Source organism: Giraffa tippelskirchi, chromosome 13 (assembly GCF_054371585.1).
Source record: "Giraffa tippelskirchi isolate mGirTip1 chromosome 13, T2T-mGirTip1v1.2.pri, whole genome shotgun sequence".
Classification (NCBI taxonomy): Eukaryota; Metazoa; Chordata; class Mammalia; order Artiodactyla; family Giraffidae; genus Giraffa; species Giraffa tippelskirchi.
This window is the reverse complement of record NC_137287.1, coordinates 20,869,957-20,886,157: the sequence shown is the minus strand read 5'-3', so window position 1 is coordinate 20,886,157 and position 16,201 is coordinate 20,869,957. Positions and strand designations below refer to the sequence as shown.

At 47.2% G+C, this 16,201-nt stretch overlaps 1 protein-coding gene across 2 annotated transcripts in view; it reads right to left on the bottom strand.

The window, feature by feature from the left end:
- The window catches only part of COG7 (component of oligomeric golgi complex 7), a 92,772-nt gene that overhangs the window by 19,268 nt on the left and 57,303 nt on the right, over positions 1–16,201 (bottom strand). For both annotated transcript variants that reach the window (XM_081554506.1, XM_081554507.1), the window contains exons 12-14: positions 9,410–9,596; positions 7,764–7,904; positions 1,882–1,965 (exon numbers count right to left, since the gene is read on the bottom strand). In XM_081554506.1, the coding sequence (XP_081410632.1) occupies positions 1,882–1,965; positions 7,764–7,904; positions 9,410–9,596 (412 nt within the window). The remainder of the gene's footprint in view (positions 1–1,881; positions 1,966–7,763; positions 7,905–9,409; positions 9,597–16,201) is intronic.

The window sequence follows — 16,201 nt, the reverse complement described above, 5'->3', positions numbered from 1 at the left end:
GAATACGCCTGCCAATGCAGGGGAACACTGGTTCGATCCCTGGTCTGGGAAGATGCCACATGCCTCAAGGCAACTAAACTTGTGCCCCTCAACTACTGAAGCCCTCACACTCTAGAGCCTGTGCTCCCCCACAGGAGAAGCCACTGCGTTTAGAGAAAGCCCAGGCATAGCAACAAAGATCCAGCAAGACCAAAAATGATAAATAAATATTTTTACAAAGTCAATTTGAAAACCTTTCGAGTCCCTTCTAAGCAACATCATTTCTGGAATCAATTGACACTGCAACACACAAGTCTGGAGAAGGAAACAGCACCCCACTCCAGTATTCTTGCCTGGGGAATCCCATGGACAGAGGAGCCTGGCAGGCTACCCTCCATGGGGTCGCAAGAGTCGGACATGATTTAGCGACTAAACCACCACCGCCACACAAGTCTCAATCCTAAAAATGAGAGTCTTCTCATTGGTTGTAAAGACCAACTCACATTTTTAGCTCCCTCAGTCCAGGATATTGGATAATGCCCTGAAAAACAGAGGAAAACGACTGTCTTGTGGACCTGACGCTGCTCAATGAGTAGAGTGTGGAAGGCCATTCTCTTTGCTACTCACCAGTGGGATCACACAGGCTTCCTCTAACCGTACAGTGTTTACTTTTAAAATTCTTTTCTATCTTTTCAGTAGTCATGACTTACAAAGGGGTGGGTCCTAAAGTGAATGCTCATGGCAGAGATCACCCATCTCAAAATCACCCCTGAAAAATCACAGAACTCTCCCACAGTATGGGGAAGACATGATTGGGATCTGCTGCTCCTGGATGGTATTTCTTAGGTTCACTGACATTTAAAAACAACAGAGCTGGACTGCAGGAAGAGCAATGAAAGGAGAGGCCACATGCAGATGTCTGGGAGACAATCAACTCCCAAGGGTGAAAGGTGAAGGGGCAAAGGACTTCAAGTGCCCCTGTCCCCTGCAAGGCTCATTCTGTTCTTTGTTAACATTAAGCCTGTATAACTAAAATTCTTGTTAAGAGATTTACTTGAAAGTATTAGTCGCTCAGTTGTGTCCAACTCTTTGCGACCCCATGGACAGGCTCCTGTGTCCGTGGAATTCTCCAAGCAAGAATACGGGAGTGGATAGCCATTCCGTCCTCCAGGGGATCTTCCCAACCAAGGGATCAAACCCAGGTCTCCCATACTGCAGGCAGATTCTTCACCGTCTGAGCCACCAGGGAAGAGATGTACCTGCTGCTATGAAATTAAACATGAGCACACAGGCCTGGTATATGGTAGGTGCTCACTACATGTTTTTTGGATTTGAACTCAAAACTACGATACACTGTTCTTCTGAAAAGTCATGAAGAATTTGACCACCTGCTTCCCACCTTCCCAAGTTCTGAATCTCCTACTGCAGTGGCCTCCCACATCTTTGGCACCAGGGACCAGTTTTATGGAAGACAATTTTTCCATGGCTGGGGGTGTGGTTTGGGGATAATTCAAGTGCATTACACATATTGTATATTTTTCTTCTATTATTATTACATTAGCTCTATCAACCTCAAGTCATTAAGCACTAGATCCTAAAGGTTGGGGACCCTGTCCTACTGGACTCGCACTTTGAAGCCCTCAAGTATTCGCCACATCTCACATTGAGCGGGTGGGGGAGGGGCAAAAATGTGTTAGGCTCTGAAATATGCATGTGTTTCATCAGTTGACTTAAGGAAGTCAGCTGCATTTCCTTAAACTCCTGGCTATGGATGGAGGCTGTCCCAAAGCACAGGTCCAGACAGCACTGGGGCAGCCAGGACCACGTCACCTGGAAGAGTCAGACGAGACGTGGTCTCAGATGCTGTGACCCGCACAGAGAAAAGCGCGCAGAGGCTCTTACATTGCTGATGTACTCGAGCGGGGTGAGACTGAAGGTGGGCAGGTCATCGGTCAGGGTTTCTCCAATGCCAGCAGTGTTCCAGCTCTAGTGGAGGAAGGAGAGGAAGCAGTCAGGGTCACAGCACCCCGGCAGCACGGGAAAGCATACGAAGAAGGCAGCACCCACCACAGGCGCTGTCTCTGCTCAGAGCCGGCCTCCGGAGCCATTGCCACGTGGCCGAGCAGGGGTTTCTCTTCCTCCAGTCATCACCGGGAAGCCTGCCACAGAGGAAGCAATCCTCTCTCTCTCTCTCTGCATCCTTTCTGATCCATAAAAATCCACAAAGCAGGAAGTCCCACCTTCCCAACTCAACTATTCAATGGGAACCGACACCCTGTGTTCACCTTTCTCGAAGGTGAGAGAAAGAGCTGGTTATTCTTGTTCTGGGTTTCTCTGCCGGGCACAGGTAGCCTCACTAACTCTGGGGTTGTCAGCCTGCCCTCTGTAGAGACCAGGAACCCCCCTAAAACCATCCCCAGAGACCGTATCTGAGTCGGAAGCCCTGTCTGGCTGCAGGAATATCCAAACCATGTTCACCAACACCGCTGCCACTAAGGTAAAGCTGCTGCTTTTGATCCACCTGCTTCCTGCATCTAGGTCTCAGCTGACTCAGAACTCAGTGGGAAAGGGATGAGAAGGAGGCTCCAGACCCCACCAGCAGCCCCTCTGTCCTCTCCTGACCCCTCGTCTGGAGACCTGCAGCACTAACATGTCTCCTTTTGTCATTTAGTGGAACCACGACATCACTGTGGAGCCTTCCCTGGCCCCTCTATAAAGTTAGGCCAGTTACCGGTACACACGTGGTTACAGAGGTCAGCCTGGCACACCTTCACACAGAAGTCTAGCTTCTTAATTCTTACCCAAGTCACCCTACAGCCAGCATGGAAAGCAAGGCCCTTGCTGGCTGGACTCCTGAGGTCACATGGTAGCTGCTCTCTGCAGCCACCTGAGACCGATCTGGTTGCTTGATCCTCTAAGTAGCTTTCCGGGAATGGCGTGACCATGTCCGCCCCTGGGCTCCCGGCCCAGGCCAAGCTGCAGCCCTCCTCCCCACGCTCTCGAGCACCAACTCGACTCTAATTTGCCTGCTCTAGACAAAGTCTTTTCTTCCCCAGCCCTGCCCCTATAGTTTTCTAAACTCCTTGCTCTTTTCTGAGAATCTTTTCATTTCAAAATATCCTCCTTTTTTTCAATTAACTCCCACCTCATGGGGAGGGACACACGGATCAGGCACGCGCACCGTGGGCTACAGGCCCTAGGATGGCTTCACAGAGTGTTGGGGGCGGGGGGGGAGCGGGTAGCTAAGATGAGGGTGGAGGGGAAGAAGAGCCAGAGTGGAAAAGTACTTGGGAATAAGGGTGAGACGGGGTGGACTGATGTGGGAGGGCCTGAAATGGTGGGCAGAGGGGGTGGACCTGAAGAGGTCAATAAGGAAAGCCTGTGCTGTGCCAGGCTTTGTAGGGAGAGACAGACATGGCTGATCTTGGTTCTTGCTCTCCCTGGGGAATCGAGACCCCCTGACACATTCCCACCCTAGACCTCCTACACCTACACACACACAGACACACACACACACACACACAGAGGCTTCCACTTCAGGAGTTCTCAGTGGTGGATGTCGATTTTGTACAAGAGTTCAGAGGAACAAGAGCCCAAGGTGGCTAGAGAAGCGGCTGGCCAGAGGATGCATGAGGTGCAGAGAGGAATGGCTGGAAAGAGAATGCACAGTATGAACATCGGGCTAGGAAAAGGGGAAACAAGAGAGAGAGAAAAGAGAAAGAGGCAGGGAAGGAGGAAGGGAGGGAGAGAGAGAGAGAGATGGGAAGGTAACCTGTTACATCTCAAAAGAGATGTAAAGGACATACCCACCAATGTGCAAAGCTAGTCTGGATCCTGATTCAAATCATGACATTTATAAGACAATCAGAAATTTGAACATTAATTGATGACATTAAGGAATTATTTTTAATTTTATTTTTAGGGGTGCTTATGGTATTGTGATTATTTTGAGAGTTCTATTTATTTATTTCTGGCTACACTGGGTCCTTGTTACTTTGCTTTCTCTCATTGTGGCAAGCCGGGGCTACTCTGTGTTGTGGAGTGCAGGCTTCTCACTGAGGTGGTTTCTCTTGTTGTGGAGCACGGGCTCCAGAGCGTGGGCTCAGCAGTTGTGGCGCACACGCTTCATCGCTCCATGGCATGTGGCGTCTTCCTGGACAAGGGATCGAACCTGTGTCCCCTGCATTGGCAGGTGGGTTCTTATCTACTGCACCATCAGGTTAAGTCCCTAGAGCTCTTATTTTAGATAAGGGGGTATATATGACACAGGACAGCCAAGAGTTGATCAATGTCAAAGCAGCGTGATGAGGACACACAGTTTATCACACTCTTCCCTCTACTCTTGCATAATATGTAGGAAATTTTCCCATAATAAAAAGTTTTTAAAAATAGACTATCACATTGCCTGTGAGAAGCCAGGGAAGGGATTTGAATGTGCAGAGACAAAATCAGAGAGATGCTTTATGAAGATTGATGCAGCAATTCTCAGAAGGACTGTGGGTGGAGAGGCTCAAGAAACAATTCAGAGACAAGAACCCAAACCGCCAGGGCAGTGGCCATGGAAACAGATGAAGACAGATTTAAAAAGAAGCAACCGTGCAACCTGGTGGTAGAGTCTTGGCAAAGAGGGGCTCAGCAAGGGAGCAGAGGTGGTGAAGGCCAGGGCGGGCAGAGAGGGGGGAGGCCAGGAGCCAGGGCTGAGTCGTGGGGAAAGGGCACAGCATCTAAACGACAAGCACCGTGGGCTACAGGCCCTGGGATGGCTTCGCAGAGTGGGGGGCGGTGGGGGGGTGGGAGTTGCTAAGATGAGGGTGGAGGGGAAGAAGAGCCAGAGTGGAAAAGTACTTGGGAATAAGGGCGAGACGGGGTGGACTGATGTGGGAGGGCCTGAAACGGTGGGCAGAGGGGGTGGACCTGAAGAGGTCAATAAGGAAATGGTGCAGATTATTTTTCAATTCAAAATTTCCTTCAAAGGAGCTTTTCTAACCGTCTGTCACCAGGTAACGTAGGTAAACTTCAACAGCCTATCTTGAAAGGGAATATGGTGTTGGTTTATATTCTTGTAATGGACAAGGGCAACACAATTTACTAGCAAACATTAAAAACAAACATTTAATGACCAGGGTTTAATTTTCAAATCCTTAAGGCCAAAAGTGTTTGCCTTTGTATTGTGTGTTGTCATGCGGGCGCACTGGGAGAATTCTCCTTAATCTCCAGAGCTGCCTGCATCCGTTCACAGCGCCTGAGCCCTTGCGGTGAGGCCTGAATGAGAAAGTGAAATCAAGCAACCAAGGACAGGGCAGAACAATGAGTATGGAATGCAGAAGTAGAGGGGAAAGGACGGTGGAGGCACCAAACCCGGCTCAGTGGCAACGAAGACTAACTAACTGGCAGAAATGAGGTTTCAGATCAGGAGGTCGAGATTTTAACCGCTGACAAAATTAAAATGATAAAAACAACCAAACCTGGGAGGTTGGGGAAGGCAGATGAGAGACGGAAGGAATGCTAATCCCATCGGCTTTCAGGGCAGGTGAATCAATGCTGCTGCTGCTAAGTCGCTTCAGTCGTGTCCAACTCTGTGCGACCCCATAGACGGCAGCTCACCAGGCTCCGTCATCCCTGGGATTCTCCAGGCAAGAATACTGGAGTGGGTTGCCATTTCCTTCTCCAGTGCATGAAAGGCAAAAGTGAAAGTGAAGTTGCTCAGTCGTGTCCGACTCTTAGCGACCCCATGGACTGTAGCCTACCAGGCTCCTCCGTCCATGGGATTTTCCAGGCAAGAATACTGGAGTGGGGTGCCATTGCCTTCTCCGAATCAATGCTAGTATCTATCTAAAATGGAAACGTGACTAACAAAAACAGTGATTCCATTTATCAGTAGCTTTTATAATCTTTCGTTCTTGATCTTGCAGAGATCTTCTGGGAACTGATATCTTTCATGGTGAAGAAACTATTATCTCAAGATCAACCATTCCTTTGGTTCATTTATCTTTGTTTTCTCAAGTCAAATAAAATCAATATGCACACATTTTATTTTTTTAAAAATCAGCATGAGTAGTACAATTCCATTTCTTCCTGTGGATCATCTATCTACCAATGCCCACCCAGCCCTCAGCATGTCAATGGACAGGAAGATATGTCTGGCTTGATGATTTCTGGATGGAGGTACCTTGAAGGGGTTTACTGCTTTTATTCTTTGTACTTTCCTGTATTGTTTGAATTTCTGAAAATGAGTAATTTTTATGTTTAAAAACTATCATTTCTCTTAAAAACTGATAATCACAGAAAAAAAGAAAACCACTACTTATTCAGCAACTACTCTGTGATGGGGCTGTGGTAAATTCTATCATATACGATACCTCACTTAATATTCACATATTCATATGATGAGCATCACTGTATTCCCATTTTAAGGATAAGGAGATGCTCTAACAGCCTCAGCCATGTGATCCAGCAAGACCACATATGGCTGTCTGGGTATAGCTATGGTAACATCGCTTCCACTAGGATGTGACAGCAATGGCCACCACTCTACCAACCCAACCCACAACCCCACCCCACCCATGGTAGCAATGTAAGATCTGCTTAGAGAAGATCTCATGGCATTTTGCACAAGACTTGACCAAATCACACAGTGAATGAGTGAGTGGCCCTCGGCTCCCGATCTAGTATATTTTCCAGGGGACAGCAGAAAGCAAAGGATCTATTGGTGAGCAAAAGCCCATAACTGGGTCTTTCCCAAAAGACTATCTTTCTCTCTTTCTTTCATTCATTATCTACTTTGGCTGTGCCAAGTCTTAGGTGCAGCATGTGGGATCTAATTCCCCAACCAGGGATCAAACCCAGGCCCCTTGCATCCGGAGTGAGGAGTCTTAGCCACTGGACCATCAGGGAAGTCCCCACAAAAATTATCTTTTAAAAAATCCTAATCTCCAAAAAGAGAACAAAGAAGAAGAAGAATAAAAAAAAAAAAAAAAAAAAAAGCCAAATCCAAATAGACTTGAGGAGTCAGTAAGAAAAATTAATCAGGGGGCTGTCTCAGAAATCTGAAAGGAAACCTGAGATCTGGACCCAGAGAAAGTCAAGAGCCAATAGAGAAAATAGAGGACTGAGGGGCAATTCCTTGAAAAGCAATAAGGACAAGCAGAGAAGAGAAGAGGGAGCAAGGCATTCCAAGAATAACCAAAGAGCAAGAGTATCAAAGATAGAAAAGAGCATTACCCTTCAAACTCCCCTCAAAGACACCAGATCACACCCGGTAAGGCACTCTCCTGGGTAAAGTTCCAGAACCAAGTCTCCACAAACATCTGGCATGAGAACAACTCGACCTCATCAGACAGCTAGCTCCTCTGACCAGCCCCAGCCTATCCAATGGCACATAATCTCCCTTGCTTCTCCCTGAGAGGCCACAGGTAAGCTTCTCCAAATGGTGAAAGTTAATCAAGCAAGAGGAATAATCCCAAGAAACAGTCTGAAACCACAGCACTGCAGTGACTACAATTAAGATGAGACAGCCCCTTGGCAGGGGTTAGTGATGATCTCTTATATAACCCTTAAGAAGAATAAATTGTTCGGGAACAGGAAAAAAAAAAAATATATATATGTATATATATATGCACACAAGACAGTCATGCTAAACAATGAGTTATAACGGAACAGTGACTCTGCAGTGAGGCTTCTAGCCCAGGAGTGTCAAAGGGGGCCCCTCCTAAGGCTCGTGAAAGGGGAGATAGGTCCAGCATAGGGGGTGAGGGGGCGCGTCGGCCAGTTGGTGGGAAACTCACATCCATCTTGGGAATGAGGAGCAGCTGCTGCTTGATGCGCAGGAAGACTGAATCGAAAGCCAGCTGGTGCGCCTGCTGGTTAAGCCGAGTCAGAGCCGATCGTGACGCGGACAGCAGGTGGTGGTTACTTGACCCTTTTTCCTAAGACAAGAAAATGCAGAAGGCAGGTTGTTAGGCCCTGAATGCACCCGAGGGATGAGCTAAACATTTTGAAAAAAGCCACTGAAAGGAAAACAGCGAGAGGGTTCTCGACAATGATGGTTTCCAATCCTGGCTGTGCTCAGGACCCCCTGGGGACACGCTGAGTCACAGACACCCAGGATCTGCTTGAACCACCAAGTCTGGATATTGTTCATTCACTTTCCCAGGTGATTCTGATGCACTTAAGCTAATATCAGCCCATGGAGTGACAGTTTAGGAAAAATTAACCTGACTGTCCCTCGGGGGTACAGAAGAAAGGAAAAAAATGATGAGAAGTGTCAAGCAGAAACAAGAGTAACAGACGGAGCCCTGATTCCCAGGGAGGTCAAGTCAATTACTCTCAGCCATACACCAGAGCATGCACCCCGCCATGTGAGTCCCAAGGTATTCCAAACAGCCTGAGAAAATACAGAGGTGGAAAATGTAACCTTCGTTTTGCTATTATTAGTGAACCGATTACGACAAACAGACATAAATCAGATCAGCAATAAAGATAAATGGAGTTGCTTTAACCTAATCACAGAGCATGGATGAGTGAACTTGCAGAATGGCTTCGAGAAGTGTTTGTCAAGCTCAAACGCAGCCAGTTGGTGGGTCAAGGTGCAGAGGGGTTGGGGAGACCCTGCGAGGGCAACGCTGAAGCCTCAGACACATCCTAAGGGCCACTGTGTGCTCACCTCCAGAGCACGAGGCCCAAACAGATAATTTCAGATTGAATTTGGTGCTCTGGGAACAGGACTATCTCCTCTACTTATCACCAAGAGACTCAGATTCAAATCAGACTAGGGGTGTGGGGGGGGAAGTTTCTGGAAAGGATGCCATGGACCACTAAGAACCCCAGGCCATTCTCAGGGAGTGTATGATTCATTCCATTTGTCAGGAGGTTGCTCTGCCCCTGAACCCCAAGGGGGCCCAAAGCTCAAAGTCAAGGGCAGCTTTATGGCAGGCAAACATAACTAACACTGATTCCCACGGCCTTGTGCTGCCACGTGGAGAGACTTGCCCTGGGGGAGGGGTGCTCGTGCCTGGCTTCTCTCTACCCTTGCTCCTCCCCGGGCGGCTGGGTTGGGGGCCACCTTCCCAGGTTCTGGACCTGTGTGGGGGTCCAGGGCCGTCCAGCCCAGCCCATCCTGCTGACAAGTTAACTCTGGGGGAAGAATGGCAAGCTCATTTGGCTACAGATCCAGAGCCACATTCTCTAACCTACCTTTCAGTAATAAGGCTCCATTAATCTGACTCCTACAAGTGTGTTTCAGGTGATTTGACCCTGGTTTAGCTACTCGGCTTCTTAAAACCCCAACGCAATTGAGACAGAGACATGGGAGCAGGCTTTACCACAGCTCAGGGCCCACACACAGGGGGCAGAGCAGCTAGGTTAAGGAAAGGGTGAGTGACAAGGGAAAAGCTTTCAAGAGCGCAAGAATGCCATCAGTCTGGTCTCATACCTTGAGGGTATAAAGTATTTCCATTAAACTGCCATATTCGGCAGGGCTATCTTTCTGGAGGTAATTATATTCTTGCCATGGGTTCTTGGCAGAGCTCTTCTTGTCTGTCAAGATGCTATCTTGAAAACCGGTCAGGCTCCGAGGGCTGTAGGAGTCAGAGAGATACTTCCCAGCTGTGGACAAAATCCTGTAATGAAAGTGATGGCCATTATGCCCTGAGCCACGTGTATGGAACTTCCTTCTTGGAGCATTCACACTCCTCACTGAATCCCAGGACGTCCTCATGAGGCACACAGATGCCATTCATCCATCGGGAGGGAACTGGACGTCAAGTGTACAATCAACACCAGACGTTTTCATTTCCTGTTTTAACAAGCTCTAACAGAACATGCCATCGTCTTAACATGACATCCAGTCTCAGGGCAGCTGTCAACTCACTGCAGTCCAGAATACTGTGCACTTTCTACATATGAGCTCTGTGAGCATCTCTTTGGAATGGTCAAAGCCAAGGGAGCCACCAGTCCAACAGTCCCAGGGGCACTAGACACAGCAGTGGGACAGCTCATCCCCGGAGCTCCCTGCACACCTCTACCCACAGGACTCACACTCTCGCACACACTGGGCTTGTGCACTGCTTGTGCTCATCAGCAGCGTAAAGCTTACTTCTGCAGTTTAGAGAGACATATTGAGGGAAGTCGGTGCTTTCCCGAGAAGGAACAAAGCCTGTGGGGAGGTTCTATGGGATGATCAACCTCTAGTGTGGCTTGGGGAGGAGACTCTGCCTCTGTCGAAGATGACCTCCCTTGATGGAGGCTGAAAACCTTCTCTCCGTTCCTCCTGCGGCCAACTTCATCACTCGGCCCACACATTTAAATGTGTACAGGATTATACGAACCTGTGTAGCCAGGAGACTAGACACTGTTGTACATCTTAACCGTGCCTAATTCCCCAACCCCTCCTTCACCATGATTTCTTATGAAAAACATAACTTTGGACATGGCAGCTTTCAGGCACTTACTTCTTCAAAAACAAATCCCATGACTTCATCAAGAAATGCCTGGATCTGCAAACAAAGGCTGGGGACAGGACCTTCCTTGGGAACCACAGCTGACACAAGCAGCTACCTGCCTCTGCCATTAAGGTCAAGTCACAGTTTTCCCTGTTGCTTACGCCCACAGGTCGTTCTGGTCAGGTCTTTTTTCTATGGAACCATGGCCTGTCCTGGCCACTGCCTTACTTTCAAGTCTTCACTGTTTCTTGTCTGGATCACAGTGGCCATCCCTTCCTTGCTCCACTTAATCTGTCCTCTGAGGGTTACTGGAATGATATTTCCTAAATGCAAATCTGATTTTATCTTTTTCCCAAAGATCTGCCAGTGCCCCACAAGATAAAACTAAACATGCCTGGCATGGCACCCAAGGCCCTCCATCACTGGACCCCTATATGCTTACAAACGTTGCCATTACCACGCCAACCACCCCCAGCTCAGCCCACACACCATGCTTCAGGCCCTTGCATGTCTTGCTCGCATGCTACTGTGATCTGAAATGCTCTCCCCTCCCTGGTGCATCTGAAAAGATCCTACCCCTTCTACAGGGACTGCTCTCCTGTGCCCAATCTCACCCCTCAGGCCTCAGTCCTCTGACCTCACCAGCCTCTCACCTCTTACACATTTAGCACATGCTGTCCCATTCCTCTCCATCAGACAGTGAGGCTGAAACACAACAAGTGTTCTTCATCTCTGAATTCCCAGCACTTAGCAGAGTAGTTATGTCTACCACCGTGGGCAAGAATCCCTTAGAAGAAATGGAGTAGCCCTCATAGTCAACAAAGGAGTCTGAAATGCACTTGGGGACAGTCTCAAAAACAACAGAATGATCTCTGTTTCCAAGGAAAGCCATTCAATATCACAGTAATGCAAGTCTACGCCCCAACCACTAATGCTGAAGAAGCTGAAGTTGAACAGTTCTAGGAAGACCTACAAGACCTTCTAGCACTAATACCAAAAAAAGATGTACTTTTCATCATAGGGGACTGGAATGCAAAAGTAGGAAGTCAAAAGATACCTGGAGTAACAGGCAAGTTTGGTCTTGGAGTACAAAATGAAGCAGGGCAAAGGCTAACAGAGTTCTGCCAAGAGAATGAACTAGTCATAGTAAACACCCTCTTTCAACAACACAAGAGATGACACTACACATGGACATCACAAGATGGTCAATACCGAAATTACACTGAATATATTCTTTGCAGCCAAAGATGGAGAACCTCTTTACAGTCAGCAAAAACAAGATCAGGAGCTGACTGTGGCTCAGATCATGAACTCCTTACTGCAAAATTCAGACTTAAATTGAAGAAAGCAGGGAAAACCACTAGGCCATTCAGATACGACCTAAGTCAAACCCCTTACACTTATACAATGGAAGTGAGAAACAGATTCAAGAGATCAAACCTGATAAGACAGAGTGCCTGAAGAACTATGGACAGAGGTTCATAACACTGTACAGGAGGCGATGATCAAAACCATCCCCAAGAAAAAGAAATACTAAAAGGCAAAATGGTTGTCTGAGAAAATCTTATAAATAGCTGAGAAAAGAAGAGAAACAAAAGGCAAAGGAGAAAAGGAAAGATACATCCATCTGAATGCAGGGTTCCGAAGAATAGCAAGGAGAGGTAAGAAAGCCTTCCTCAGTGATCAATGCAAAGAAATAGAGGAAAACAACAGAATGGGAAAGACTAGAGATCTCTTCAAGAAAACCAGAGATACCAAGGGAACATTTCATGCAAAGATGGGCACAATAAAGGACAGAAACGGTAGGGACCTAACAGAAGCAGAAGATATTAAGAAGACGTGGCAAGAATACACAGAACTATGCAAAAAAAGATCTTCATGACCCAGATAACCACGATGGTGTGATCACTCACCGAGAGCCAGACATCCTGGAATGTGAAGTCAAGTGGGCCTTAGGAAGCATCACTACGACAAAGCTAGTGGAGGTGATGGAATTCCAGTTGAGCTATTTCAAATCCTGAAAGATGATGCTGTGCAAGTGCTGCACTCAATATGCCAGCAAATCTGGAAAACTCAGCTGTGGCCACAGGACTGGAAAAGGTCAGTTTTCATTCCAATCCCAAAGAAAGGCAATGCCAAAGAATGTTCCAACTACCCCACAATTGCACTCATCTCATACGCTAGCAAAGTAATGCTCAAAATTCTCCAAGGTAGGCTTTAACAGTACATGAACCGAGAACTTCCAGATGTTCAAGCTGGATCTGGAAAAGGCAGAGGAACCAGAGAACAAATTACCAACAACTGCTGGAGCATAGAAAAAGCAAGAGAATTCCAGAAAAACATCTACTTCTGCTTCATTGATTACGCTAAAACCTTTGACTGTGAATCACAACAAACTGTGGAAAATTCTTAAAGAGATGGGAATACCAAACCACCTTACCTGCCTCCTGCAAAACCTGTATGCAGGTCAAGAAGCAACAGTTAGAACTGGACATGGAAAAACGGAATGGTTCCAAATCGGGAAAAGAGTATGTCAAGGCTGTATACCGTCACCTTGCTTATTTAACTTATATGCAGAGTACATCATGCGAAATGCTGGGCTGGATGAAGCACAAGCTGGAATCAAGATTGCAGGGAGAAATATCAATAACCTCAGACATGCAGATGACACCACCCTTATGGCAGATAGCAAAGAGGAACTAAAGAGCCTCTTGATGAGGGTGAAAGAGGAGAGTGAAAAAGCTGGCTTAAAACTCAACGTTCAAAAAACTAAGACCATGGCATCCAGTCCCATCACTTCATGGCAAATAGATGGGGAAACAATGGAAACAGTGATAGACTGTATTTTCTCCAGCTCCAAAATCATTGCAGATGGTGAATGCAGCCATGAAATTAAAAGACACTTGCTTCTTGGAAGAAAAGCTATAACAAACCGAGACAGTGTGTTAAAAAGCAGAGACATCAGTTGGCCAACAAAGGTCCATATGGTCCAAGCTATGGTTTTTCCAGTAGTCATGTATGAATGTGAGAATTGGATCATAAAGAAGGCTGAGCATCGAAGAACTGATGCTTTTGAACTATGGTGTTGGAGAAGACTCTTGAGAGCCCCGTGTACTCCAAGGAGATCAAACCAGTGAATCCTAAAGAAAATCCATCCTGAATATTCATTGGAAGGATTGATGCTGAAGCTGAAGCTCCAACACTTTGGCCACCTGATGAGAAGAGTCAATTCATTAGAAAAGACCCTGATGCTGGGAAAGATGGAAGGAAGGAGGAGAAGGGGACAACAGAGGATGAGATGGTTGGATGGCATCACCTACTCCATGGACATGAGTTTAAGCAAGCTCTGGGGGATGGTGAGTGACAGGGAAGCCTGGCGTGTTGCAGTCCATGGGGTCACAAACAGTCGGACATGACTGAGCGGCTGAACAACAAAAGCACGGTGCTGGGCACAGAACAGGTTTTCCATAATTATTCTGTGAATGACAGGTGGCCTTGGATTTGGTGAGCAGGGAGTTGAGAGCTGAGCTTTCATCTCTTCCCTCTAGGAAGTCAACTCTCTTTCTTGGGGTTACTACAATTCATGTCTCAGACTCAGACAGCCAGCAAGTGGCATCAGTCTGCCTTCCAGTTGAAGAAAAGCAGTTACACTGGGAATGTCTTGAATATTAAAGATTACAGTTTAAAATTTCTGAATAATGTGCTCTACAACAAAAACCAAATCCAATATTTTTAAATGTTGGAATAAACACAGCTCCAGCAAAAAGGAACTAACAGCATTCTTCCCTAGCCTCCACTTCAACCAGGCACCATCATTAGACTCTGATGTCCTTTTACATGTAGTTCCCAGTATTGTGAACTAAACGATGCAGAAATGAACACTTGATTTCCTCATTCATTAAAAACATTTTCAGACTTCCCTGGTGGTCCAGTGGTTAAGAATCTACCTGCCAATGTAGGGGACGCGGGTTCAATCCCTGATCCAGGAGGATTCCACATGCCATGGAGTGGAAGCCTGCTGGCCACAACTATGGAGCCCGTGTGCCCTAGGGTCCATGCTCTGCAACAAGAGAAGCCCCACATTCTCCACAACTGGAGAAAGACCTTACACAGCAACAAAGATCCAGTGAAGACAAAAACAAATAAATTTTTTTAAAAAAGAAACATTTTCTAATTATTGTGATGGGCTCTATCTAGGCTTTGGTGCTTTCAGATGATTGAACACAACAGAGCCTGCCCAGAAGCTCAGAGGTTAACAGGAAAGCCCAACATGTGCCAGTGCTGTGCTACCTGCCGTGCCAGGAGAAGGCAGTTAAGTCCACACGTGATAAGGAGGGAGGGACGAACATCCCAATTCCACCTACTTCCTCAACACATCTGCTTTTCTTGAAAAGCTGCTGCCCACACCTCAGCCAGGGAAATGTGTACATTTATTCTGGATTCTCCAAACCTCATCATCCCACTGAACTGCCCTACTAAAGCCGCGTCCCAGTGAAAATGCCACTGTGCCAAAAATGGGTAGTGGGCACCATAAAAGTACAGAGGAGCCACGGCAACCTCCCTGAGTGTCGCCCGAGTTCAAGAGAAATCCCTCAGGTGACACTCAACTCGGCCTTGCTTCATTCAGCCCGTAAGTCACAAAATGATCCTTGTCTGCAGGCAGGTGATCTCTAAAGTCCAGTAGCCAATGTCACTCTTGCCGCTCAAGTAATCTGGAGTGTTTCGAGCTACTGCCGCTGCCACCCCAGGGGAGTGGTCCTAAGTCACAGCCTGGGTTCTGCAGGTGAAAGTGACGGGATGATAAGATAAGCTCTACAGGCGGTGGCCACACACGTGGGCTCCCTGATTGGAACACAGATGGTGACTGTTCCTCTTTTCCCTTTCCAGGCTCAGGGCTTCCAGAATGACGTCACCTCTTAAAAAGGCTCCCCTAGATACACTCAATCTGTTCTCATCACACCAGAGCTCGGGCCAGGCTCTCAGCCTCGCAGGGGGGACGTTACAGGAGCTCGCTCTTGACCTGTCTACGAATGCCCCATTCATCTTCATAACCAGATCCTTCCTTGCCCTTTAGAATGTAATATTCATCTTCATTAAAAGATTAAGGCAAGTCTGTATGTTCTGATATGGTAAAACTTCTGATGTGTACGCAGAGAAACACAAGTCTAAGGATGGACTTAGACTCCCCATCTCTGAGGAAGGACGGTGTGGGGGTGACACATACTCAGGATGACTCAGCTGACATCCACGTTCAAACACCGCCCCTTTACTTGCATCCCCTCAGATGCAGCTCTTTCCACAAATAATTTCTCTTACTTAAAAAGCTATTACTGCAGCTTCCCTGGTGGCTCAGTGGTAAAGAATCCGCCGGCCAATGCAGGAGACAGGGATTTGGTCCCTGATTCAAAAAGATCCCATATATGACAGAACAACTAAGCCCATACACCCCAACTATTAAGCCTGTGCTCTAGAGCCCATGCTCCGCAACAAAAAAAGCCACCACAATGAGAAGGCTGAGCACTGCGACTAGAGAGTAGCCCCCACTTGCCGCAACTAGAGAAAAGCCTGCGCAGCCACGAAGACCCAGCACAGCCAAAAATATATAATTAATTTTTTTAAAAAGAAGCTATCACCGGTGCCAAATTCTATTCCTCAATGTCTCTTCATGTGTAAAAATGGGGATAAGAAGAGTACCTATCTCTCTGGGCCCCCTGGGATGACTAATGAGTTAACTCGACAAGGTTCTTAATGTCAGAGCTCAACAAATGTGATAGGGGTGGAGG